The following is a 25,933-nucleotide window of genomic DNA, read 5'->3' as shown; positions in this document are numbered from 1 at the left end:
AAAGAACTAAAGGAACTAATTTTTGCGAAACTTATTTTAACGAGCGACGATTTTTTCTAAATTTTGCGGGAACTAATTTTGGAGGATGAATGAGTGAATTGGAAAATTTCTCCCACAAATGAACACTTTAGACAAAAATCAGGGATCATGAAAAAGCTAATTTTGGTGAGAACTTTTTTTTGTGAGGCAGCAATTTTTTAATTTTACGGTCAACTCATTTTGGCAAATTAGTTCAAGTCGAAAATCAGTCTTTAAGGTAGAAGGTGACGTCACATCACTTTCTGTCTTTCTAAAATATGGAAGATTTGATAACCGGTATTCAGAGAGTAACCGTGATGTAGAAATTATCCGTCAAAATAAAGATGTATACATAAAGAAAAATTACCTTTCAAAAATCATTTATTATAGGCTTTCTACATGGATTCTGTGATATTTCTTCATAAAAACACAGAACGGGACATAGTACCGAGTTTATGTATTTGCACTTTTGAGGACGGTAGAGTGACTGAAGCGATTTGGAAAAACCCGCAATTCCGCCCCGCAAAATCGAGGACGGTAAAAGTGCTGATTTACCGTCGTCCTCAGCTGGTCAGGATCTACTCAAATTAGAACCTTACCGTCTCCGTCGCTGAAAAACACACATACATAAACTCGCTAGTATTAGTCAGGTAGGATTAGTTGAAATTTCACCACAACCCGGACAAAATTGCCATCAAGCTGAAAATTGGCACAGATGTTCTTTAGGGTATACTGAGTTACCAAAAAAAAAAGCCCCATCAATCCGGACAGGGGAAACCACAAGGAGATTCGCTGCCATTGAGAATAGGGAATACTACTACATAATTCAAAAATAGTTGGACAGTAGGGTCTTGTCTGATACTCATAACTCTTTCTGTGTTTATTTTCATGACTTCTTGTAAGCAAATTTTTTGTTCGTCTTGAAATTATCTTTCTTTTGATATATAATACTTGTATATTTGAACATTTTTTTTCGGACATATATTCCGGACATGTCCGGTTTTAAACTGTCCGAAAAAGTGGTTTTCCCTGTCCGGATTGATGGGGCTTTTTTTTTGGTAACTCAGTATACCCTAAAGAACATCTGTGCCAATTTTCAGCTTGATGGCAATTTTGTCCAGGTCTCAGGCTAATTCTACCTGACTATATTGGAAACAGACAACACCCCGGTACCAAGATGAATCTAACTAAGCTCTAGTTTAGACGGCTCACCTTTCACCCTACCTATTCTAATTTTAAGAGTAGGCACAAAGCGGGCACAAAGTGGGCAGTTAAATTCTTTGCTTCAAAAAGGTTGAAAGAAGACATTCCATTGGCGTCAAAAGAGGGCAATGCATTGACTTTAGACAGCCTATTTTATGCACAATTAGAATAGGCAGACGAAAAGTTGGCCGTCTAAACTAGAGCTAAGAATCAAAACCCCTCTTTTCTTTAAACATTTCGGAGCAAAATATTACGAGGTTGCTTATTTTTCGTCTAGACCTTACCAGCATGTGGTGTTAAAAAGTGTTTGAAAGAAATGCGAAATATTGGATTGGTTGGGAGAGCAAACGTCTACAATAATTGAATTGCCACCAAAAATTGAAGGTAAGCAATTTGTAAGCTTTCGTGTTTTAATTCATTCACCAATATTCATTCTTTGGGAAATTCAGTAAGTCACAAGCAATTGTTAAATAAGATACATTAAATAGTTTGATTATGAAAATAATTACAAGATTGCATTTGATGAAGCTTTATTGAGACGAAAATAAATTTTCAAGTAAGAAAACATGTCCAAAAGCAGTGATGGTATCTCAGCATAGTCCACACGATTTCTTGCACATGCTACCGAAACTTGCGCAAACTGATAAATCTTTGCACAGTGTTGCAGCAAAATCCTTGTTATCTTCGCATGTTACTGGAAGGGTGGAGAAAAATTACAATATTAGATTCGACAGGAAGGAAATGCTTTAGACCATCGAATTCGAAGAGACTGAAGAGGCTAAAGATTGAACGCGTAGATGGAAAATGAAGCCACTTATCGTCCATCAAAAACACGTGACTATCGTGGTTTTCGCACAAACGCCGGATTGAAAGTATAGTCTCCGGATTTTGAAAAATGGCGTGCGAAAACAAAGAAAGGGCCAGAACTTTAAAAGGCTTCAATTTTTTGCATGGGAAAGGTTAAAGATTCACTTCTAGCCCGTCGGCGGGTTTTAAACTTAACGTTTTAGACTGGGAACGTTTGAATCAACACATTCACCACGACAGCCTATTTTTGGTGCTGGTAGAATGGATGGATGGAGATAAACCCCTTGCATAGTTTTGAGCTTCATAAGTTAAAGTTTGATGCGTCTGTATAAAAATTAAGTCCAGTGTATTTTTCTCATTTTCTGGGGAAGCTTTCCCAGTATATTTTGGGTTATGTTTCCGCTGGTTTTTATCGTGACCAGCGAGAAAGTGCGAACAAAGGTTCCAAGAATGGGTTCCAGATAAGGAGAAGCTAACAAACCTTTTTTAAATCCATAAATTTTTTTGTCATTTTAATTTTGCGATTAGAAAATTCCCCGGGAATGAAAAAGTTTTAATGTAAGCTTAATTTTTTACTGATGAACATTCTTTCTGGAAGTATTTGTTTGTTACTATGGAAACGTCAGTTTGTGTTGTTCGTCATTAAGTAATACCTCTTCATAAAGTCGCGCATCAAATTTCCCTTCACGTGCTGTTATCTTTTTGTTGCATTGCTTCTCAAATTATTAATTTTAAAGATTCAAAAAACGACCTGTTTCACTTTCCCTCACTTATTTCTCCAGTATTTAAAGTTCTCCTATAGTCTGTCTTTTCTGGATAGAGGTATATATCTCCAACCCGGTACTTATTGCAGTCTTAGTTAGATAAATTTTACGTGGATAGACCAGTAATCTAGGACTTTTAAGCAGTTTTATCGATTGTTTTCACAGGGTCCACGGCTAGCCGGCCCAGCTAAGAACTGAATAGAGAGAGCGGGGGTGTGAACCACGAAGCACTGGTTTTAGGCGCTGACCACTCGGACATTGCATCGTTAATCTAGTGTATAATGGTATCTAAATTGGAAAACGCCTCCATAGATTAAGGGTCTCTACTACATGCGCCAATTAATGTAATTGATGTTTGGGTCTTAAACCTTGGACTGACTTATTCATTCATTCTTGATTCTATTCCAACAAGTAGCAGGATGGCTTGCTCGTACTTTTTGTAGTATCAAAAATATGTTTGTTTTTCAAACATCTAGTAAGATATCATCGCATTTTGAAATACTGAGAAATCTGACACTGTCTCAAAAAGTTGACGAAAAACAAACTACAAATGAAGAGAGGCTTGCATGATTGATGGTTTCCAAAAAACTAAAAATTCCTCTTTCGTTCATTGTGTGATTGTGTACGTTTTAGTTAAAAAAATAATTTTATCACTCCTCCAAGCCAAGAGCATCTTATTATCGAAAATCTTTTAGCAGGTTGCATTGTTTTGAAAAATCAGCCGAAAAATTTCCCGTCTTCTCTGTACTTTATATAACTATCAGAAACTTACCAGGTGCTGTTTGTGGTGGTACTGGTACATTGTATTGAAGCGAGGAAACCGTCGCCGTGTTTCCTTTGGGGGAATATCTACAGACAACAATAGATTCACCTCCATTGCTTGCCAAACCGCATCCTACTTTCGTCGTTGATCTCCAAACAAGCTGAAACGTGATATTATGGTTGATTATCAAACCTTTTCTGTTCCCCTTCAAAAATCTGTATCCGAAATCATCACGATCTCAATGAGTTACAGTTTAGCGTGAAGTTCAGAAAGAAAACTGTACCTAAAAGTTGATGTAGGGATTTCGTTTCAATTGTCCAAATCCTATAATATGACCAGTGAAAAATTAACCGGTAACGAAAACCCGACGATTCAATTTACCTGGGTGTAATGAAAGACAGGTTTCGATGTGCTTGTTGAATCCATTTTGAAAGCCCAATCAGGGTCAGCAAAGTTAATGTCTTTTTCCTCTGATTCCCTGTAAAGTTAAGAGGTAGAAAAGTCTCAGCCGCTTACTGTTATCTATTAAATAAATTGTAAAAAAGGTCCATTCCGTGCCGAGATTTTTTCAAAACTGAATTATTTAGTGAACTTTTATTTCGATTTATTTTAAGTTTGGGCTTTTTGTAGGATTTTGGCAAAAATCATCTTCGAAAGGAGAATGGGATTGATAAAAGCTTTTTAAGAGGTGTTCGGATCATAAGTCAAGGAAAAGTATTTTGTACTAACCATACTCTGAAGGCGCGCTCATAAACTGTAAGTGCTTGCTCTGATGTCCTTCCATCACTTTTGACAGAATAGATGTTCTCTCCTTGTTTGTCTTTGGAAGGATCACAAGGATGTTCCAGAATGTTGTCGTCATCACGGAGCATTTTGAAAGCGCAATCCTTCGCTTTGATTGCCAGGAAAAAATCACCAGAGAGATCAGGTGTTCCAACTCTCGTTCGAAGCTTATTGTGCGTTCTCACTACTTCTTTGCTCGAAACTGAAAGAATATAAACCGTAACAGTAACTTTCCAATGCTCAAATATATAAAATCTTAAACCATTCATTTGTTTTTTGACGTTGTAGAAATTTAAGACCTAGAATATATTCTTATAGATTACAGCTATATCTTTAAATCTAGGAAAACTTTCTGAAGGAAATCACTTACTGATGTGCGTTATGATGCTTCCATGACAAAGATCTGAAAATTAAAAATAGTCAACGATTATAGTTTTGTAAATTGAAACAACTTGAAACAAAACTTTCTCAACTAATCTTGGAATGACTTACCTACAAGAGCAACCAGCAAAGCCAAAAATTTCACTTTAGAGGACATTTTGTTTGTTGCTTACTGTTGAGTCTGCCCCACCTTTATCGTTCAACACTCTGTACTCTGCACTGTATGTGTATGGAAAATGAATGAATGCATTAAATAGCTGAGATTACTGTCACGCAATGAAAAATAAGAACGGTGTCAAAGGGTGCGATATTAAATGCTCCTATTTTAAAGCAAGAGCAGGTTTATAATGATCCCTTCTCAATCGTTATACAAGAACCTACCACCAGGATATCACTCCACACAATGGCCCTATTATTGCGTTGTGTCAAATCTGTCTTTGAGAAAATCCTAAATGATCCTATTATTGACTTTTCTAATTGATATTCCGTTGGCTAATCACCTTCATTTCACCATTAATCCCTTTAAAAACAAATCTATTTGATTTTATAAACAGACAGGATTTCTCACAGTTGAGGATATTCGAATTTGAATGTAACTTTACTAGTCTTAAAGCCCTTAATCGATCTCTGATAGCTTTCACAATGTATGTACTCAGTATGAAACCCTAGTATTAGCAAGTTGTCCGACAGCCCCTTATTCATATCCAAAGAGGATTGATTAAAATGAATGTTCTTTTGGATGGCTAATAAAGCATGTGATATCTTTCGCCAGAAATTCGATCCACAGAGAAAATCTCACTTCAACTATTTGGTCTGTCGGAAAAAAAGTTTTACCGTTGTGTAATTAACAGGGCCAGGTTCTCCTTTCTTCCTTTTAAAATTTTCTTACATTCTGTTCTTTACACGTTTTTTTTTTTATTAGAACACCTAAAATTTGGCTGAGCTGTGCTTATTTTTTTAGCAATTTTCAGCCTAAAATGTTCTTAAATGCGTTCTTAATCTTTGAGACTACTCTAAATCGACAATATGATACAAAATAAAGAGGACTTAATTTGGCAAAATTTGGACAATATTTGACTCTCGACTTTTGAAGATCCACCCCTAAATTCGGTTAAAACTGCTTAAAATGAGGAAAAAATTGTAGTTTCTTGTCATTTTTTTCCAAACTGAGGCTGGGCATGTTCTTAAGATGTTCTTAATTTTTCGACGAATTTCAGCCTATATGTTCTTATAAACTAGGTTCTAATAAAAAAAAAACGTGTATTTTGAGAACCATTTTCTTTTGTCACCGACACATTTGACTTTTCTCAATTTTTCCTTCTTCATTATGAAAGTAGTTCTTTAGACTAAATGACAGTTCCTTCCCGCCGATTTCCTCCAATGAGAAAGGAATCGGTGAGTTTCCTTGCTTTTGTTTATTCTTTTACCATCCTTTTTCATGTTTTTACTTCAAATGTTTCCGTGTCTTTTTTCAATTTTTCTAGTTCTTGAGTCACCATCTTTTTCGTCTTTTTTCCACCTTTGATAATCCTTTAATCCAGTAACTTTTTGTCCACCGTATTCACTGTAATCTTGCTATTCATGTTCTTATGGAAAGTCAAACACAGCCTGTTTCTTGGAAAAACCAGACAATTATTATACTATCTGAGCCACTGTCAGATTTTTTTCTTTTCGTCTAAACCAAATAATCTTCTCTGCATATCCTGCAGTTTTCAATTCAGTTTGTTTTCTCGCTTCGGAAATGTTCAGGCTGATACTTTCACCAAAGCGCTACCATCTCTCTCCATACTAATGCCCTTTGTCTTGTATTTAGGTTCGAAAACGGTATTGTAATGTACCTTCAAAACACTTTTTTAGCTGTCTCGTATTGATGCGGGGGCGTAACTTGAATAAGTGGTCTTTCGCCTAAGAATAGATTTTCATTGGAGGAGGACTGTTATTTGACGTCCTCTGTGGTTTTCCCTTACACATAGAGTTCAAGCAAAAACCTTGATTGATTAATGACAGTGTTGTTTTATTAACCCTTTCAGTCTAGTGTTTCACACTAAGAAAATTATTGAACACATCATAACTCATGCTTTTTGTACACTGGATTCCCAATTCATGCTTAAAACTCTTCCTGACCCGTCCTTCCATTTTTTCCAGGTTTTGTTTGGGTGGAATATAGAAATACTATACGTCGATAAAATGTTAAACACATTTATTTCATGGATAAGTTATGCAACGGTATTCGAATTATTAATGAAAAAGTCCTGGAAGTATCCCTCGTATCTACATGGTAGATTGCATTAGCCCTTTTGGATATAATGTTTAAACTGGCCCTTGCGACATTTTTGTTCGTTGGGTTTTTGTCTCAAGCATCTTTTCAAGAGTCTGTTAAAAAACATGTCTGGGCACAATTTACAACTCTATTTCTTCTCATAATAAACTTGAACGTTACTGACGTCGAGATCAGATTAAGAAAGCTGTCTGTTTTCGTAAAAGAAATTCTCAACATTTTCTCTGACAGCGTGTTCTACACACCCCTTATCTTTACCTTTTGGAGTGTTGTCTATCAATGATTTTGTCAATACATATGCTTCGAACGAGCGAAAAGAAATGGGGAGTAGAAGAAGTGTTCTGCTCAGAATTCAGAAAAGATATGCTTTCGTAGAGTTTACTTAATTATTAATGTCACAACCTTCCCGGAAAATTTTGCGACCAAAGTTTTGTTTTATTCACAAGACCTGAAAACTTATTTTAATAAGGGTCTTACACCATATTTGGTCAACTCAACGTCATGAAAAAAGATTCTTATTCAAAAGGCTGTTGCGAAATTTGATGCTTTTTAATATTTTGAGTATTTGGAAAGCCTGAAAGAATGTTGACTTTCTTATAGACAATGAAATCAAAGCGTTTTTATTGAACGAAACGGCTTGTCAAAATAACAAAAGTCATTCACAGCTAAACGCAAAGTCATGGGTATCAGACAGCCTGTATATATCCCGTTTGTTTAGCGCAAATTTCTGTCACATCTGAAAATTCTTGTTTTCTGTGCATTATTTTATTTGACCGTTTTTAATCATCCTATAAGGACCTCCCTTTCTCAGATGACCTCCCTTCGTGACCTCCATCCTCCAACATCTTCTTCCCTTTTATTTTGGAGAATCGAATACCTGTAAATATTGCATTGAAAATACTTTCTTACGGTGCAAGTTACCGCTCAGAAATACAAGAAATTGCATCGAAAATACTTATGCATGGTTTCATACCTGCTGAATCCAACTACCGCCAAGCAATGGGATCATCTGTTATTCTGTCATCACATGTTGATATTGTGAGATTTTATCTCGTCGTTTGTTTTAACCAGCCATCTCTTTTTGGACTGCTAACATTTGATCCTTCAACAATAAGTGGGGGGGGGCGTACGTGGTTTGCAAGTTCCGAAATACCGAATAATTTTGCCAAAATTTCCGAAATTCCGTAAAAAAATACTTGCAATTCCGATACCGAATTTTTGGGGTATTTTCCCTCGATTTAACTAATCTTTCATCAAATTTGATTTTTCATGTATGAATTCCGAAAAAGGGGGATAAAAACTTTATAATACCGAAATTTCGAAGCAAAAATTCATGGATTTCCGATACTGAAACAATTTCAGAATTCCGAAATTCGGAATTTTGCCCGATTTCCGAAATTCCGAAGAAAAAAGGGTCGATTTCCGCAATACCGGAATACCGTACGCTCCTCAATAAGGGGGGGAGCATCTTCTTTATTACCGCGCACGGTTGTCACACATCACCGAACTTACGAACTTATTTTCTGCAGACACCCAACCAAAGAAAGTACGTTTCTGTTATAATAAACATCCCCTTTAAACTTTCGTGAAAGTGTGAATGAATGAATTAGAGGGAAGGTTTTCGCTGGAGTACGAAAGCACAAAAGTACGCAGTCCTGACCGGGTGAAGAAACATCAATGTCAACGAACGCTCTTTTAAAGTGGTCCTTAGCTTGTTACCCCTCCCCCCATTTTTGATTATTCAGAAGGTGTCATTTCTCGTCACTGTTTCCAGCCAAAAATGAGGGCTCATGACGCCTGATTATGTCCCTTCGTCAATCCATGCCCCAAATTAGTTGTCCTTATTACAGGGAAACCAGGCACATGGCAATTTACCAAACCCGACATTTTGTTCTTCTGTTAAGGTCAGTGCCACTGGTTTTCGTTTTCTGTAGTTTGGAAAGATTTACCCTTGGATTTTTGTTATACAACTTAGGATAACAATTCAAAATTCAATCACGTACATCTTCTCTATTCATAGTTCTTGGGCAACGACATTTAAAACAACCTTAAGTTATGCAAGCGAATGCTTTTCGTTTCCAGTCCCTAGTCGGTTGGTCTTCTTGAGGTAATCTTTTACACCAACATGGAAGGTTTTGAATCTATCATCTTTTCTAATGCACCCTGGGTGAACGATGGAAACGCTGGAACTTTGTTGACAGATTGATGATATTAGAACCGCTCTCTTTTTATATTCCCATCACATGCACTGGCCTGTATTTTTCTTAAGTGGATTTTCCAAAGTTTCGAAAAAATGTTGATTTTCCCACCCACGCCGCACCCGCCCACTTCTGTGATAACCCTTAGATTTGCTTGTCTTACTGTATATGCATTGTTGAATATAACTTATATATAACTACCGAGTATGATTATATCCACCAGTGGAGTACAATGATAATTCAAATGGTGAAAATGTTTTATATCAACGTTCGGTAGGATGGCTAAACTTTAGCATTCCGGCTCAGCATTCCTGCCACATTTCTGGGATGTTATTGCTGCTTTCCCCGGGCATGGGCTAAAAAAACTTTTCTGCCGCTCAGAAATACGGAGACAATACTGGCTGTGACGACCTAACAAGTTGAGATTGCTTTTTTATCTATCCATAGTCATTTTATTACGTTGTAAAGTGGCGATAGGAAAATTTAACCAACCTACAGTACCACATTTTCAGGAGTCACTTGATTGCCCCGTGACTTGACAAAGTACCTCATAAAGATTTGCTGATTCATGGTTTCAATTACGTAACTTACAAACTTTTGAACGCTGGAAAGAATAATTCCCCCAAAAAGCAATTTCAAGCATTCTTTTACTACACAAACTTTACAGTAAGTTACGTAAATTCCTACAGACCGAGATATCAAAAATCAATGAATATAAAATCGAAGGTTGGATATCAATCAAAGGATACGAACGATAGAAGAATAATTTTTTTGAAAGATTCAATCAAAATTTACAATTGCAGTATTTAATACGTGAATTGGGAATTTGCTGGTACACTAGATACCATTCGGTTATGCCCCTTAATTAGCGAAAAAGACTGACGTATCCCTGAATTATTTCAAATCTTTACGAAAAACCCTGCTTTGGCTCTCTGTTCAATATTACTTGCATTTCATTGGTACTCTCGACGTCAACTTGCTTTATGCTAGCTAGTCCTGCCATATTTCTTAATGTCGGGACATTTCAAAATTTTCAAGACTTTTTTCTACGCTGTTCTTTGTCAATAGAGGTCAAGCGTAAGTTTCGAAATAAAAGATCTCCGATTCCATCCGGTAACTAAAAATTCCAGAAATGTCTTTTTTTAATTAACCAAGAAAACTGGTGTCAATTTTTAACGCCGTGAATTAATTAATTAATTGTTAGATGAGATTTTGTTCAGTTGTGTAATTTTGATGGGCTTTAGATGTCATTCAATAAAACCAACATCGATTAAGTTTTTGCTTAGGGGTATCAATTAAATTTTTAAGGGAAGTCGCGAATTATGGAAAAGACATGGATTTATTAAAACGCACTCCACTATTCTTTTGCTCAACTCCTTGTTTATACAAGCTTTTGTAAGAGGGGACCAACTAAAATAAATATTGATGCAAGGATCAGATATCATCGAGTAGTCCTTTTTTTATTTTAGGAGGGACATTTGAGAAGATGGTCTGCACCAGATCTCTGGCATACTGTTCTCTGATTGGACAATCAGCACAATGCTGTGATTTGATTGGCCCATATTTAGTGTGTTGGATCTGGTGACAAGTTTGGTGTTTTTGTGGACCACATGTGACAAAAGTTCAATGCTTATCACAAGATAGCTTCTTGCATTAGCACTCAGAGGTATTCTCCTCGTGATAGGCTAATTTTATCCAGAAAGCGAATCTTTTTGAAATATCGTTGTTTTATCGCCAAGAAGAAGCAGTCTTTCGGCAGCAAAGGAATACAACAACATTGTACAGGTAAATAACTTTTTCATTTTTTTTATCCTCCATTTTTTTTACCAGAGCAGAATTACAAGTAAAACAGTTATTCAGGAAATGGAACGCCCACTGGTTGTACATATGATCTTTCATATGCACGCATACCCTTGTTCTTAACAACGCAAGGTGGCTAATTTTGAGCCGTCCAGCACATCATTAGGTAGCTTAAAAATAGGGAATAAAGGTCCCAGGAGAAGGGCCCATTAAAGTGGAGCATAAGGAGTGGAGCATCATCTAATGAATTTAATTTTTGAAGAAAAATACGTTTTCCGCTTGATATAGTGTTCTTTCCCGTTTTATTTTTTACTTGATGCTTTGCAGTACATGGTAGTAACACTTTATAAGAAATTGAATGTTATGGAGATTTCACTATCTGGAAAGTTTGGAATTTCCATGTCAAAGTTTTTCAGTCGTTTGCTTGGTGGCCTCCTTAATTGCCTCTTTGGGGAGTCGCATTGTATTTGCCATAGGAAAAAGAATATTTGCTTTCGGATTGTGAGAAAGCCCAAAATTTGTACTCTACAGTAAACATATGTCATTCATAAAAATTGAGTGAAAGATGCGCTTTCGGTATCTCGTAGCATTCAAACACTTTGGTATTTTCTATCTATGTGTATGTTAGTTTAAAGCGTATTGTCAGCTAGAGTAAACAGACACGTGACTTCATCAATAGACGCGCAACTTTGTGTAACCGGAGTAAGCAAATGTTGCAGGTAACTTATTAAATTCCCTTACCCTCTATTCCCATCCCATCAATGACAGATTGAGTTTTATTTACGCATCACTTTCTTTTGTCTCTTTGTCTGTCCAATCTATTCATACAAAGTCCCCCTCATTTTGCTGATACTTTTGTACCAATTTTTTTGCAAAGTCACCGTTCCCCTCTTCTCAGATTGAACGTTGCGAAATTCTATCCCCTGATTTTTTTCTTTTTTTTATAATACAAATGAAAACATGCATCTCATATAGCCTAAGTGGTGACCCCAGTGTCATCCAAATGACAAATCACTTCACAGTATAATATTTTATCCTTCATTTCTAATGTAAGGGGATATGCTTAATTTTTTACCATGCTGCCTGCATACCTGCCATTCTAATCTTGCAAAGGTTACATCACAAAGCCAATAGATTAAGAGTATAGATGAAACAGAAAGAAAAGACTTTCACTGGCACTGCACTTTATGTCAGCTTCTCCTAGTTATCAACTAATACAAAATGCCAGTCAATGAAAATATATTAAAGGGAAATAAATCCTTTTTCCTTTATGAAAGTTTTCAAGCGAATTGCCTTTTTATCCTCAAGAGTATGTCAGTTTTGCTTTACGAGTAAAGTTCTGCATCAGCATTTTTTAGTTAAAGCTTTTCAAAGAAGCAAATTTTTAATCCTTCCGTTTGGATGTAGACATTCTACAGTGGGGTACTTGAAGTGCAAAAAGAATTGCAAAATCATCTTTACCCTTCTTAATCAAAACAAATGAATGAAAACAACAACATCTAATAACAATTTGTGCAACGGTAATCTAATACTCGTCGAAGCTTGTATGTCCCCATACTTAAGTACCTCTTTACCACAGAAAAAAACAAGCTCCATTTTTTACTGGGTAGAATAAGAATGGTGAAAGGCCCATTTTTCTTTCTCCAATCCCCCTTTCCAAATTGCGTAAATAGTCTCATGTAATTCTTGAATGTCTGGCCTCTTTCATTTTCTCCCTCTTTTTAATTTGGCTGATTTAAAATCACGCTTGTTCATGTATTTGGCAATCCATGTGTATGTATATGTAAAGTGGAATTCCGATTAACGTTAATTGTACTTGATGCGTGTTATATGCCTGTATACCTATTTATGAAATCATTTTCGATGCTTTGGCAGATAAACCGAGAGATCAAGTGGTTCGTCTGTCTTTACCTCACCTGAATTTCACGTCTTCACCATATTTTCATTTGCTTTCTCATCTAATAAACTGTTTCGTATTATGTATAAGCCGTCGAAAAAATGAAGTTTTGTTTGTGATCATTTTGGGGTAGATTGCAAACGATGATGACTTCAAGGCGTCATTAGTTCTATTAAGTTGAACATATAATTTAAATATTCACAGTGTAACATTTATCTCTTGCTTGGAATTCAACTAATCTATTTCTTACTTTTAACCGTTTTCAGCGCTACATTAACACAGAAGAAGAGGATTGACTTACTTCTCTATATTGGAACATTTGGGCATGGTGACAACATCCTGATCAACAAACAAGAAACGAGGTAAACCAAAACCTCTGCCCTGTTGAAGGGAGAGTGTTTTGAAGGAGATGGCGCCTCATCGAAGAATGATCGCCAGGATACTCATTTTATCCATCACTTTAGGTAAAAGCTTAATTTTTTTGTTCACAATTACCTTCCGAGTCTGCATGTTTATCACTTTTGCAACTCCTTTGCTTGTTCGTTTTCTAGCAAATAAAGTTTAAATATCATATGACCCAATCATGCAAGGCTCCCTTTAATATTTGACTTGAGGACCCATTCTTCCAAGGACCATTTGCAAAAGGGATCTCTTCTCGAAATATCATGCTTATCCTCCAGATGCATAAAAAATCACCTCCATAGACGAAATATCAATTCATCTCTGGGCTTTAAGTGTCTGAGTTTGTCTGGCACGATACATGTTTTTTTTTAATGAGATCTTTGAAAGGATAGTGTGTTTCTGTTTAAAAACACCATTTGTTCTCTGGTGAGGCTATGGTCAAGCTGTTGCAAGGGTACTGAGAGGGTACTTTTGTTTTTAGTGATTCGAAGTTTCTAAGCAAATTCTATTTCAAAGCAAAGTTTCGAAATTTGAAAATTCCAGAAGAATGTTGATTTTCAGACGTCTTGAAAATTCCTTTTTCGGACCTTTTTTGCCTTCCGATCACTGATGTCTAAATATTTTTTCAAAAGGTGATGAGATCTGACTTTTGTTAGCGACTTTCCATATTTCTTATTGACTTGCAAATTGAAATCGAGCTTTAGTAATTTTCTCAAAAGAAAGTTCTGTTCACACGAAAATGACGTTCAAACAAAGATCGTCTCGTTTAACCTCTTTCTTACGTAAAAGAAGGATCTTGAAAGCGAAAGTGTTTTTTTTTTCATCAACTACAGGAAAATACACTTGACATCATTTTACTCCTACTTAAACTGAATACTTTTATTACACCAGACAAATCAAGTCGAGAAATTTTCTCTGCAACTCCCCCTCCTAAGAATTAATATAATATAATTATACAAATAATCCATTTTTTTAAATTAATTAATTTAATTAATTTTATAATTAATCCTATAATTTTGGAACTTTTTTAGTAGAAATGCCTTTTTAAATAAATCCTCCCCAACATATTTTCCAATAATTCCAGGAACAATTATTGCACAAAGCTGTGACTTTGAAAAAGATACTTGTGGATGGACACAAGCTAAAAACGACAAATTTGATTGGACGCGGCAGTCTGGGAAAACTGGTTCCGGAGGGACTGGAGCAAGTAGTGATCATACTTCGTTAGTGAAAAAATTAAATGGTGAGTAAATTTGCTTCTTTGCAAAAAGTTCGTCCGCTATGGACTGTGTAAAGTTCTATTTATCTCACTTACCTATCTATTTTGAATATCTTAATAATAGCCCGGGCTAAATGTCCTCCAACGTGAAGACAGTTTCTAGTCGAAATCATTGTTAATCGTCAATTCAATGGTCAGCCCATGCGTTTCCTTGTGTTAAAACCTTATCAATCAATAGTCTGATTGGATAGCACCCATTCTATCTCCTTTCGCTTAGTAACGACGACGAACGGGCAAACGTGTGTCTTCCCTTTCACTTACTTGAAGAAAAGATACAACAAATGCATTGCTTCTGGCTTGAATACGTGGTGCGCTACCACTAGCAATTATGACAAAGACAATAAATGGGGATACTGTAACCCTGTTGGTAAGTGCACACATCATTTGTTTTCGGCTTTCACCATGAAATTATCACAGAAATCTCTTCCAGCATTGTTATTAAAGTCTGTTCACGATAAGTGTGCACTCTTTTTTCTTTTCGCTATAACTTTTGAAAGAATACTTCGTCCTTCATAAATTTGGTATCGTTGGAGAGATATTTGTGAGTGGAACAATTTGAAGTAAAAAAGTCTTTTAAAAAATTCTAAAAACGAAGATGAAAACGAAGAAGAAAAAAATGAAGATCTTGTAGAGAAATGCTATAACTTTCATTTTCACTGGAGAGATTCTTTGATTTTAGGAGGTCATCACTGTGAAGAAATTTCACTAAAATATTTATTCAATATAAAGTTATGGTACAAAGTTAATAAGTGATTGACCCCCAAAAACAGCAGAAAACAGCGTTTTTAGACGTCAATCAGCTTATAACTTTGTTTGAATTTTTTCACAGTGATGACGTTCGATAATGAAGGAGTCACTTCAGTAAAAATGATAGTTATAGCACCTTTCTACAAGATCTTCATTTTTTTTTTCTTCATTTTCATCTTCATTTTTAGAATCTTTTTATAGATTTTTTTATTTCAAATTGTTCCACTCACTAATATCTTTCCAACGATACCAAATTTATAAAGATTGAGGAATTCCTTCAAAAGTTATAGGTAAATGAAAAAAGAGTGCACACTTATCGTGAATAGACTTGCTGACGCATCAAATCCATTTATTTTTCGAAAGTTGATTTGTGAATCCTATACAAAAATTTACTGTGACTTATTTCATTCGAATGCTCTTTTTCACAAATGTGCATTAATAACTCCATTTCCACTTCCAGGGTTTTACATGTTCATCGAGGCGAGCAGTCCACGACGAAAAGGTGACAATGCCGTCCTCCTTTCTAAACAACAAACAGGCACCAAATGTCTTTCCTTCTGGTACCACATGTTTGGACCACATGTCGATCGGCTCGTCATCTCCACAGTCTCTAGTGGCAAGAGAGGAGCTGCATTGTGGCAGATGAAGGGAACCAAAGGAAACCAATGGTTGAACTCCAACGTCACCATCAATGCTAACAAATCAATGACCAGTTACCAAGTAAGTCAACTTTACTCCAACACATCCCACATAAAAAGAATTACCTCGAGTTATTTTTTCACCCAGCAAGGATCTTGGCTATAAAATCAATTTTCAGCGCCCGCCCCCTTTACCTTTTTAATACAGGATAAGTGTAAAGCTCAAACAGCTTGTAATTAACCCAATCGATAGATCACATTCTCCATACGTTTGTGTGGTTAGATTCAAAAGCTGACAAACCAACCAAACACTGCTTTATTCATAGATTGTGATCGAAGCTATTCGTGGTGTAGATTACAAAGGCGATATTTCGATTGATGACATTGTGATGACTGATGGTGATTGTAACGCCAACGCTGGTGGTGGTGGAAGCTCCAAAGGGCTGTGTACCTTCCAAAAGGATATGTGTGGCTTCACTCAAGACAAATCTGATAACTTTGATTGGAGGAGACATAGAGGGCAAACTTCAAGCTCTAATACAGGACCTAAGGCTGACCACACTACTGGAACCACTTCAGGTTTGTTCTTGTCTCTCTTCTTTTTTAACCTTGAAGGTGTTGAGACTAATCAAAATCAATGGAACCTTTACTTGGCCTTGGGTGAAAAGTAATCAGAATTTTTGAACAGCCCTTACTAATCCAGCTTCCTCTCGGTAACTGATTTAATTCAAACCCCAATTTATAATCTATATAAAGACTTTCAAAAAACATTTTTTAGGTTATTACGTTTACGTGGAAACGTCAAACACCGGCGTCAACCAACGTGGACGAATCATGAAGGATTACACTGGGTTGAAAAAAGGTGGAAGTTGTTTGACCTTCTGGTATCACATGTTCGGTATTCACCAAGGAACACTGAAAGTGTACACCAATGCAACCAGCACCTCACCCATCTTTTCCGTCACTGGACAACAAGGCAATCTGTGGGTTAAAGGAGAAGCAACCATTACGTCAACTTCTGCCAAGGTAAATGAAAGCTTCCAATTTCCCTTCAGTTACAGGTTGGTGTTGTGAATTATCTTAATATTCGTGGGAGAAGAAACATCTGATTCTTTCATAGGCGTAACTTACCAGTATATCTCATACGAGACTAACTTATGAATAATCATTTATTTGACTTTAGGTAATTTTTGAAGGCATAACAAGTTGGGGATATGCAGGCGATATGGCTTTAGATGATATCCAAGTTTTGGATGGACCTTGTCCTATTCCTGGTAAGCTAACCTGTCTTTACAGTAGAATTTCTCTAGACTATCTTTATGTTCCAGAAAATCTCAACCCACACGTTCGTTGAGGTATGCAAACAATGTTTTATACGATATGTCACAACTCTAGGTATCTTCAGTATTGTCTCAACTAAATATTTCTCAGTGGGTGATTAATAGAGTCACTACTTTTCTTGTTTAATAGGTCAGTGCTCATTCCAGAATGGCTGGTGTACGTGGTATAATATACCAAACTCGCAAGGAGATAATTTTGATTGGATCATCGGGTCTGGCGGCACATCATCTTCTTACACCGGACCCAGTGCTGATCGATTCGGATCAAAAACTGGTAAGTAAAACTTCTACATGACATGTTACGGTTTCCCGAAGTCCCTAACTTATAATCACACAGAGAATACTTATCTTTCTTCTGAATTAGCGTAGAGAGTAAGGCTCAATCCCATGTTCTTTGAAATTAATCTCCAACCTTCTTTCACCCGCAGGTAAATATGTATTTTTGGAGAGTTCATCACCACGACGTACCGGCGACAAGACACGCTTGGTGAGCGAAGTGTTCAACCAGACCTCATCCAATGGACAATGTTTCATCTTCTATTACCACATGCTGGGAACCTCTATCGGTTCACTCAACATTTACGTCAATGCCAGCGGTACTGAAAATCTCGTCTGGACTTTGAGTGGTAACAAAGGAAACAAATGGCTCAACGGTCAAGTCAATGTTGGACGTGTTCAGGGGTCTTACAAGGTAATTTATTATTTTCATTGATTGTCACTTTATTATTTTTCATTGAAATTGCCCTGAAAGTGACTTCTAGTGGGGTCTCGGGGCTTTATGGACTTTGGTTTGTCAACTTTCGGTCACCCAATAACGTCAACCTAATAGCGTCAACCTTTAAATTAGATCATCATTGAGGGAGTGCGAGGAACAAGTTACACTGGTGACATTGCCATCGATGATTTCACTTTCAAGAAAGGATCCTGTTCCATCGTACCGAGTAACGCCCTACCAGGACAAACTACCACCACTACCACAACTACTACCATGGCACCCACCACCCTCCCACCAGCAAGTAAGATCATGGTTTTACTCAACAATGATTAAAAGTGACTGGACTGACTGGAATTCCTATTTGTTGTTGTTTTTATTCTCTACCGATGTCTTGGTGTAAACAGAGCATTAATCATTCTTTTTCTAGCTGGATTCAATTGCAACTTTGAGACTGGTATTTGCAGCAATTGGTACCAAGATACAACTGACCAATTGAATTGGTCCTTGGGACAAGGTCAAACGTCATCTTTCGGCACTGGACCCAAAACCGATCACACTCTCAAAAACGGTAAGCTCCTCAGACCTGTTTTACGAATACTTGGAAAAGGTTGCATACTTTTATATAGAATTCTCTTTGAATTAAATTTTAACAACATGAAAGACCTTTTCAGGGATTCTTTCTCAATTTCTTTTTTCCCTTTGAACAGCATATGGTAAATACGCCTTTTTGGAAGTTTCTGGAAACAAAAAAGATGCTGCAGCACGTTTGGTCAGTCAAAAGATGGCGGCCACTAATGCGAACGCAGGTAAATGTTTGTCCTTCTGGTACCACATGTACGGACCACATATCGGTACCTTGAACATTTATGTTGCCGTTGGAAGCAAATTGACCGGCCTTAAACCTTTCTGGTCACGCTCTGGTACTCAAGGAAACAGATGGATACAAGGACTGGTCACTTTACACGCTGGACAACCTTTCAACGTAAGATTTGTTATTTATTTTGTCATTTTTTGCTATAGCCTCGTGCTTCAAGAACTTTCACATTGTAATCATGAAATTCTTACTCCGATCTATTTCTCACTGTTTATATATCTTATGTAATTAAACCATTCTCTACCAAAGAAAAATGAATAAACTAAAGAGCTAAAGTATAAATGATCCCCACAATGATGCATATTCTTCTTACTTGTTTAGACTGTGTTTGAGGCGACAGTTGGTACTAGTTACCAAGGTGACATTGCCATTGACGACATCAGCGTCAGTGATGGAAAATGCGTTCAACCGTCCACTACTTGTACCTTCGAAAATGATGCCTGTGGGTATACCAACGATAAAGCTAACTTCAACTGGGCCAGAAACTCAAAGAATACCAACTCTTTTGGTAAGTTATTGTTCGTTCCTTGTTTAACTGGCTCAATACCTAAAAAGTACTCTCTAACATCAGCATTCTAAAACCTGTTTGTTTTCAATGCCTTATTTTCAATACTTAAGTGGCTCCGTGCAACCGTCTTTATTAGCACTAACATGATCTAACATTGTCATAGACTGAAAAATATTTCAATAATTTCAATTCTGCACAGGTACTGGACCAAAGACGGATCACACCTTACAATCAGCATCAGGATTTTACCTCTACACTGAAGCATCTGGTCGGAAATTCAGAGACACTGCACGCATCTTAAGTCCCATCGAAAAACCAACTACCGCGTCTTGTCTTCAATTTTGGTATCATATGTACGGTACCGGTATGGGTACTCTTTCTGTCCTCAAAAAAGACAGCCGTGGGTTATCAAGGACTCCATTATGGAGGGAATCTGGTAACCAAGGTGATCAATGGAGAGTTGCTTCAGTCACTATATCTTCGCGCTCTGACTTCCAGGTAGGTCTTCTCACACTTCGTTAGATTGTTAGCCTCGATGGGGTGTTAAAAGATTTTGTCTTTACGCAGTCTCAAGTGTCTGTTTCTAATCCGTTAAAGAGGTGATATGTTCTTTTTTATCTAAGTATAGAAAGAATTAAAAAAAATACCTAATTTTTTTTACAGAACATATAAACCAAAAAGTTTTCTTTCGTTTCTTAAGAAATTAGAGTACCTCTATCCGCAATAACTTTGAAATTTGAAAATAATATTTTGTCCGCAAGGGATTTTTTTACCGACAAGTGTCTTTATGAAAATCTAAAAAAGTACGAAAAATCTTCTCAGCTTCGTTGTATGTACCACTTTACATATTTCTATTCACTTAATCCAACGATAAAATCCATTTTTGTTTACTAGATCGCATTCGAAGGAGTGATTGGACGAAACTACCAGAGTGACATTGCCATCGATGACGTCAAATACACCAGTGGTGCCTGTCCTTCTCCAGGTTCGTTCCTTTTTTCACGTTAATGATCATCTTGTTATGAGCTCTATTTCTAAAATTTCGTTTATCGAACTTTTAAGTCATTTGTTGCTCTAAGATTTGCAATTATACGAAGTCTTGTTTTGTTATGTGTCACAGAAAAAGCCTGTTTTCCTCTGATAATGTTGACTGTCAAATCTTAGTCTAGCAAGCTAGGCGACTAATTTATACATAGTAGAAATAAAGCAAAAAGTAATGAGTGGAACAATTTTAGTCGTCTAGAAACCTTTGTGCACTAACTCCAAAAAAAAGAAAAGTGTCAATATTGCAATTATAATTTTTTTCCTGCTCAAAATAATTCTTGAGAAAAAAAATATGTCTGGATTTGTGTTTTGAAAGTTTTTCATTTGAGTTGATTTCGTTTTGAGAGTTTGTTGTTGCTTGATAAATTGTTTTCTCGCTACGCAAGTTTCTGCGTAGCTAGCCCCTGTATCTATAAGGCTGGAACACCGGATTCTTCCAGTCGTTTATACAAACTAAATCCCGTATTATTATTATTAGTATTGGTATTATTAGTATTACATGCATTATAAACGACTCCAGTCTAGTCAAATCTTGACTTTGACGAATACAATTTTTCGGTTTCAGGTTATTGTGACTTTGAGAATGGTCTTTGCACTTACATCAATTCAAAGAAAGATGATTTTGATTGGATCGTTGGCTCGGCTGGCACTGCATCCTACTTTACTGGACCTAAATTTGATCACACTACCGGCTCCAAAAATGGTATGTCTATTCTTCACACTCATATTCTAGAATTCGGAATCATTTAACATAAAGTGCCATATTGGATATACATATAGCTTCAAGTTTTAGAGCAAAAGTCGTTTAAATTGAGAAAAAATTATCCCGTTGACTTTTCTTCTTCTGTCATCTGTTTTAAGGCCCCGAAATATTCAAATTCAAATTTTCTCATTTTTTTTATAGGATCTTACGTTTTCTTGGAATCATCGAATCCACGCAAAGCAAACGACACAGCGGTGTTGATCAGCCAACAGTTCAACGCTGTTGCTGGTCAAAAGCGATGCTTGAACTTTTGGTACCACATGTATGGATCAGACATCGGCACATTGGAAGTCGTGTACAGAGTGTATTCCGGTTCACAACCAGAAAAAGTGTTGTGGAGGTTGAGCGGACAACAACACAATACAGAAAACGATCCATGGAAGAACGCCAGAGTTCCCATCGACATGAACTCCGACCATTCGGTAAACAAGTTGTTTTCTTTGTAATTTTAACCATTTAACTATCCACAAACATTGCGTCATAAAAAAAATAACATCCTGTGAAACTCAAATAATTGTGATAGCACCATCTTAATATTCTCTTTCAGATTGAGTTCCGTGGAAAGATTGGTGGTGGATATCGTGGTGATATTGCCATTGATGACATTCAGATCACCTCATTAGCATGCACCTTGACACCATCAACAGCAGATCCCAACCCTAAACCAACCAATCAACCCACCACCAAACTACCGGTCACTCGCCCAACCACTGTTGGTAAGCTCACCTCTGACGAATTTGTGAAAAATTGAGCAATGATGAATATTATGTCCTTTTTGCCGACCTAGTTTAAATCTATTGATATCATCAGTCTAAATAATGAAATTCTCTGATCTCTTTATCTCTTTGGACAATCCATGGAGAGGCGTTGTCAGAGCAACAACTAAAATGCCTTTAATTCTTCTCTTCGTCTGTTTAGCACCTGGTGTCTTGGGTTGTAACTTCGAGACGGATTTCTGTGGACTGACCCAATCGAAGACAGACTCGTTCAACTGGACACGATCTCAAGGTTTCACCAACACTAAAGGATCTGGACCTTCTACTGATCACACTTACGGAAAAGGTAGGTCATTTATTTACCACAACAATGTCACATTGTGTATTATTACCTTGGTTTTAAACATATAAGTTTAAAATTGCTGCTGAAGTAAAAGTGCTAGTGATTGTGAACCTCCATTTTTATTCTCCCTTCTCAAGGTGCGGTCGGTCCAGCCGGTCCTGGATCTCTCAAGCACTCCAGTGGATTATGTGTTCACGTTAATCAAGGAGCCTGGGTCAAACCGAAAGATAGCACCAAGTTGGTCATCTATACTGGATGTGGTCAAGATCGTTTGGAATTCCAGCTGACCAATGGAAACTTGAAATTGACAATGTACGGCATGTGTGCTGGACCCAGGGGTGGAGCTACTGCACCAGGAACAGAAGTAAGCTAATAGATCTTTCCCATGTATTAAGCATTTGAATTGCCCGTTTTGAGCGCATCATTGACCAAAGTTTATCTTCAATCGTGCTTGGAACAAAATTATTAAGATATTGCCATGTTACCTTTCATTTACCCTATTTCTCTTCTAAAAGGTTGTGATCAAAGACTCGTGTACGGATAAATGGACTATGCTCAATAATGGTGCATTGCAGCACTCCTCTGGATTGTGTATGGGACCTAAATATGGACGAACTAATGATGGACAGCTCTTTGTTCTATACAATGATTGCACCAATCCCAACAAACTCTTCACTTTCTCACCCAGTAAGTTCTTCTGTACTTTTTTGCCTTGCTATCTCATGTGGCGTTATCACTTTTGAATATAGAATCCGCTGTTAGAAAGGTCATTTCTCGGGATCCGAATATCTCTGGTGATCTAGTCACTCTTTTTTACGCTTAATCGGTGTATATTGCATTTTTAGTCTCGTTATCACACTTCCATTCAACAATAGCGAGCAAAAGCTTGTTCAAACAATCATGATTTATTAAGAAAGTTACTTAATATGTTCTTGTCTGCTTAATAGCAATGGGACATTATGCATACATCGAAGCCTCTTCACCGCGTAAACCGAATGACACAGCACGTCTTGTCAGTCCTGCCACGTCCAATCCGAAATGTTTAAACTTCTGGTACCACATGTACGGAAACCACATCAACCGCCTCAACGTCTACATCCGTAATCCTAACACACAAATCCTCGGAACACCAATCTGGTCCAAATACGGATCGCACGGTGACACATGGAAGCCGGCTCACGTTTATTTGAACTACCGTGGTTCGTATGTGTACGTAATCGAAGCTGTTCGTGGCAATGGTTTTTCAGGAGATATTGCTATTGATGATATCACGGTTACTGATCAATGCCCTGCTCCACGTATGTTTTTTTCTCTTTTCATTTTATAATAGACGTTGAGAGAGAAGCTAATATGTTTTTGCTATACTTCCGATGAAAATGGAATATCTTTGTACGTTTTTTGTTGATTTAATTCTTCTCAAGGGTATCGGGGTAAAGAATTCAAAAGTGGATGATCTCACATTTCTTTTACAGTGGAATGTTCATTCGAAGAAACCAACCCAGCTCTCTGTGGATGGGTCAACTTGAAACAAGGCGACAAATTTGATTGGTCTATCGGTCAAGGAGCTACATCTTCCGGGAAAACGGGACCTTCATCCGATCACACATACAACGATGACAAAGGAAAATATTTGTACATTGAGACATCAGGAAACCTTCGTAAAGGAGATAATGCATTGGTTCAGTCCCCTAGTTACCCTGGTAATGGACAAACAAACGGACAATGTTTCCAGTTTTGGTATCATATGACTGGCTCTTCCATCGGAACTATGAATCTTTTTGTGTTGAAAGCAGGTGGTCAGAAAGGCAACGCAGCTTGGTCGAAAACGGGTGAACAAGGAAACCGATGGCAAATCGGGCAACTCACCATCTATAGTCAACCTTCATATCAGGTAAAGTGAATTCAGAACATGGCCAAGAAATTTTCAGTTGAGATAGGCTGCCATTATTCTATTCCCTTGTGGCTTTTGTACTGAGTACGCTAATATTTACAGCTAAGAACTCCTTTTCTTTTATAGCTTTTATTCGAAGGTATTCGTGGCTCCAGTTACACCGGCGATATTGCTATAGATGATTTGAAAATGTTGGATGGACCTTGTAATAAACTTGGTAAGTTTCACCTACTGAGTCTATTTAATTTTGGGACTATTCTTCTTAGCTTATTAACTTCACTACATCAAATTCGACTAATAAATGTTGTTAAAATGTCCCAGTTTTCACAGTCACGTATATAACCTGTTTGCCGTTAAGTTTTTTCTAATGTGAATATCAATTATTCCTTTAGCAACATGTGATTTTGAGAACGCTGAGAAATGCACATGGAGAAATATGCCAATGGGCGACGATTTCGATTGGATCGTTGGAAGTGGTATTACACCTTCGGGTTGGACTGGACCCAAGACAGACCACACCCTTCTCAATGGAAATGGTAAAAAATTGAATCCTTTTTCCTGACTCCTAGTGGGGAACTCAAACTTCTCTCTAACTTGCAAATTTAAATTTTTGAATATAGTTCAATCCACAACCCCTCTAATTCAAACATATTGCGATAAGATATTGACTGATATTGTTAACGTTCCCCAATTACCCGGACTACTCAGTCTGTTAACAAACCCTGAAATGTTGCTGGCCAAGTCTATATCAATCAATTCAATGTCTTCAGGTAAATACATGTATATTGAGGCATCTAAACCACGCAAAGTTGGAGAGAAAGCCAGATTGAATTCTGAATCACTGAACAAGATGTTGAACAGACGCGTACCCTATTGTCTGCGTTTCTGGTATCACATGTTAGGAAGTGGTATTGGAACATTAAACCTCTACATCAAGACTGGTGCAGGATCCACCAATGAGAAATTAGTTTGGTCCTTGTCTGGCAACCAACAAAATCAATGGAGAGAAGGAACAGCTCCCATCTACAGCATGCAAGACTTCTACGTATGCTTTGATTTATTGTCTGTTCAATATTGTACATTGTATTAACTCTTAAGTTAATCGTAAGTTCCAGATTTGTGATCTTCTATCACTCAATAAAGGATTAGTTTAAACATTCAAAATGAAGATGAAATTCAACTACTTATAGCGAGACACGTTGTGATATATCAACAATCTTTCTCGAATAGAAATCCGTTTGCTTTTATTACTTCATTTCACATTAGTTTTCCTCACTTTTTTGTAGTTGGTGTTCGAAGCGGTGATCGGTAGCAACGTCCGTGGAGACATTGCACTTGATGATATCGTCTATTCTATTGGTCGATGTCCCATTCAACCAGTGGAGGCAGACCCTAACTATGTCACCACCCTTCCACCCACAACGCCCACTACCACTGTTTGTAAGTCATGTACATGTAATTTTCAATTGATTTGTAATATAGCAGATATTCCAAGTTTTTTGTTAGCTCTCTTGAAAAAAAATTGAGAGTATTTCATTTGAAATTTATTCGGTATGAATCCTCTCTTAATCAAACCATCCCTTTTCCAGCACCAAAAGACCTGTTGGGTTGCACGTTCGAGGGTAACACCATCTGTAGATGGACACAATCTGTCAACGATAAGTTCAATTGGACATTACACAAAGGATCCACTTCCACCACTGACTCTGGACCAAGCACTGATCACACCACTGGAAACAGTACGTATCTCTTTAAGCCAGCATCAGTAAATTTCGTCTCTT

General features: G+C 37.1%; 2 protein-coding genes across 3 annotated transcripts in view; one reads left to right on the top strand and one right to left on the bottom strand.

The window, feature by feature from the left end:
- Positions 1–1,692: 1,692 nt before the first annotated feature.
- On the bottom strand, positions 1,693–5,383 carry LOC136813223 (Golgi-associated plant pathogenesis-related protein 1-like). The gene is made up of 6 exons (XM_067069740.1): positions 4,831–5,383; positions 4,709–4,741; positions 4,285–4,540; positions 3,937–4,033; positions 3,565–3,715; positions 1,693–1,915 (listed from the first exon to the last, which is right to left on the bottom strand). The coding sequence occupies exons 1-6, from the start codon at positions 4,874–4,876 to the stop codon at positions 1,812–1,814; spliced, it is 687 nt and encodes a 228-aa protein (XP_066925841.1). The 5' UTR covers positions 4,877–5,383; the 3' UTR covers positions 1,693–1,811.
- A 5,292-nt stretch (positions 5,384–10,675) lies between these two features.
- Positions 10,676–25,933, top strand: part of LOC136813222 (MAM and LDL-receptor class A domain-containing protein 1-like) — a 61,976-nt gene continuing 46,718 nt past the window's right edge. Inside the window, exons 1-29 of one of the 2 annotated variants that reach the window (XM_067069738.1) lie at positions 10,676–10,980; positions 13,159–13,356; positions 14,379–14,537; positions 14,791–14,940; positions 15,781–16,040; positions 16,285–16,537; positions 16,737–16,984; positions 17,142–17,232; positions 17,429–17,572; positions 17,727–17,989; positions 18,146–18,314; positions 18,441–18,581; positions 18,721–18,995; positions 19,209–19,395; positions 19,595–19,893; positions 20,290–20,380; positions 21,005–21,142; positions 21,344–21,624; positions 21,750–21,918; positions 22,121–22,264; positions 22,399–22,625; positions 22,777–22,948; positions 23,209–23,559; positions 23,734–24,152; positions 24,279–24,369; positions 24,545–24,688; positions 24,923–25,197; positions 25,439–25,592; positions 25,742–25,891. In XM_067069738.1, the coding sequence (XP_066925839.1) occupies positions 13,302–13,356; positions 14,379–14,537; positions 14,791–14,940; positions 15,781–16,040; positions 16,285–16,537; positions 16,737–16,984; positions 17,142–17,232; positions 17,429–17,572; positions 17,727–17,989; positions 18,146–18,314; positions 18,441–18,581; positions 18,721–18,995; positions 19,209–19,395; positions 19,595–19,893; positions 20,290–20,380; positions 21,005–21,142; positions 21,344–21,624; positions 21,750–21,918; positions 22,121–22,264; positions 22,399–22,625; positions 22,777–22,948; positions 23,209–23,559; positions 23,734–24,152; positions 24,279–24,369; positions 24,545–24,688; positions 24,923–25,197; positions 25,439–25,592; positions 25,742–25,891 (5,500 nt within the window). In that variant the 5' untranslated portion in view covers positions 10,676–10,980; positions 13,159–13,301. The remainder of the gene's footprint in view (positions 10,981–13,158; positions 13,357–14,378; positions 14,538–14,790; positions 14,941–15,780; positions 16,041–16,284; positions 16,538–16,736; positions 16,985–17,141; positions 17,233–17,428; positions 17,573–17,726; positions 17,990–18,145; positions 18,315–18,440; positions 18,582–18,720; positions 18,996–19,208; positions 19,396–19,594; positions 19,894–20,289; positions 20,381–21,004; positions 21,143–21,343; positions 21,625–21,749; positions 21,919–22,120; positions 22,265–22,398; positions 22,626–22,776; positions 22,949–23,208; positions 23,560–23,733; positions 24,153–24,278; positions 24,370–24,544; positions 24,689–24,922; positions 25,198–25,438; positions 25,593–25,741; positions 25,892–25,933) is intronic. The other variant, XM_067069739.1, reaches the window with a different exon arrangement.

This window comes from Clytia hemisphaerica, unplaced genomic scaffold (assembly GCF_902728285.1).
Source record: "Clytia hemisphaerica strain Z4C2 unplaced genomic scaffold, Clytia hemisphaerica genome assembly, whole genome shotgun sequence".
In the NCBI taxonomy this organism is placed as follows: Eukaryota; Metazoa; Cnidaria; class Hydrozoa; order Leptothecata; family Clytiidae; genus Clytia; species Clytia hemisphaerica.
Note: the sequence above shows the minus strand (reverse complement) of the source record. Positions and strands in the feature narration are given on the sequence as shown.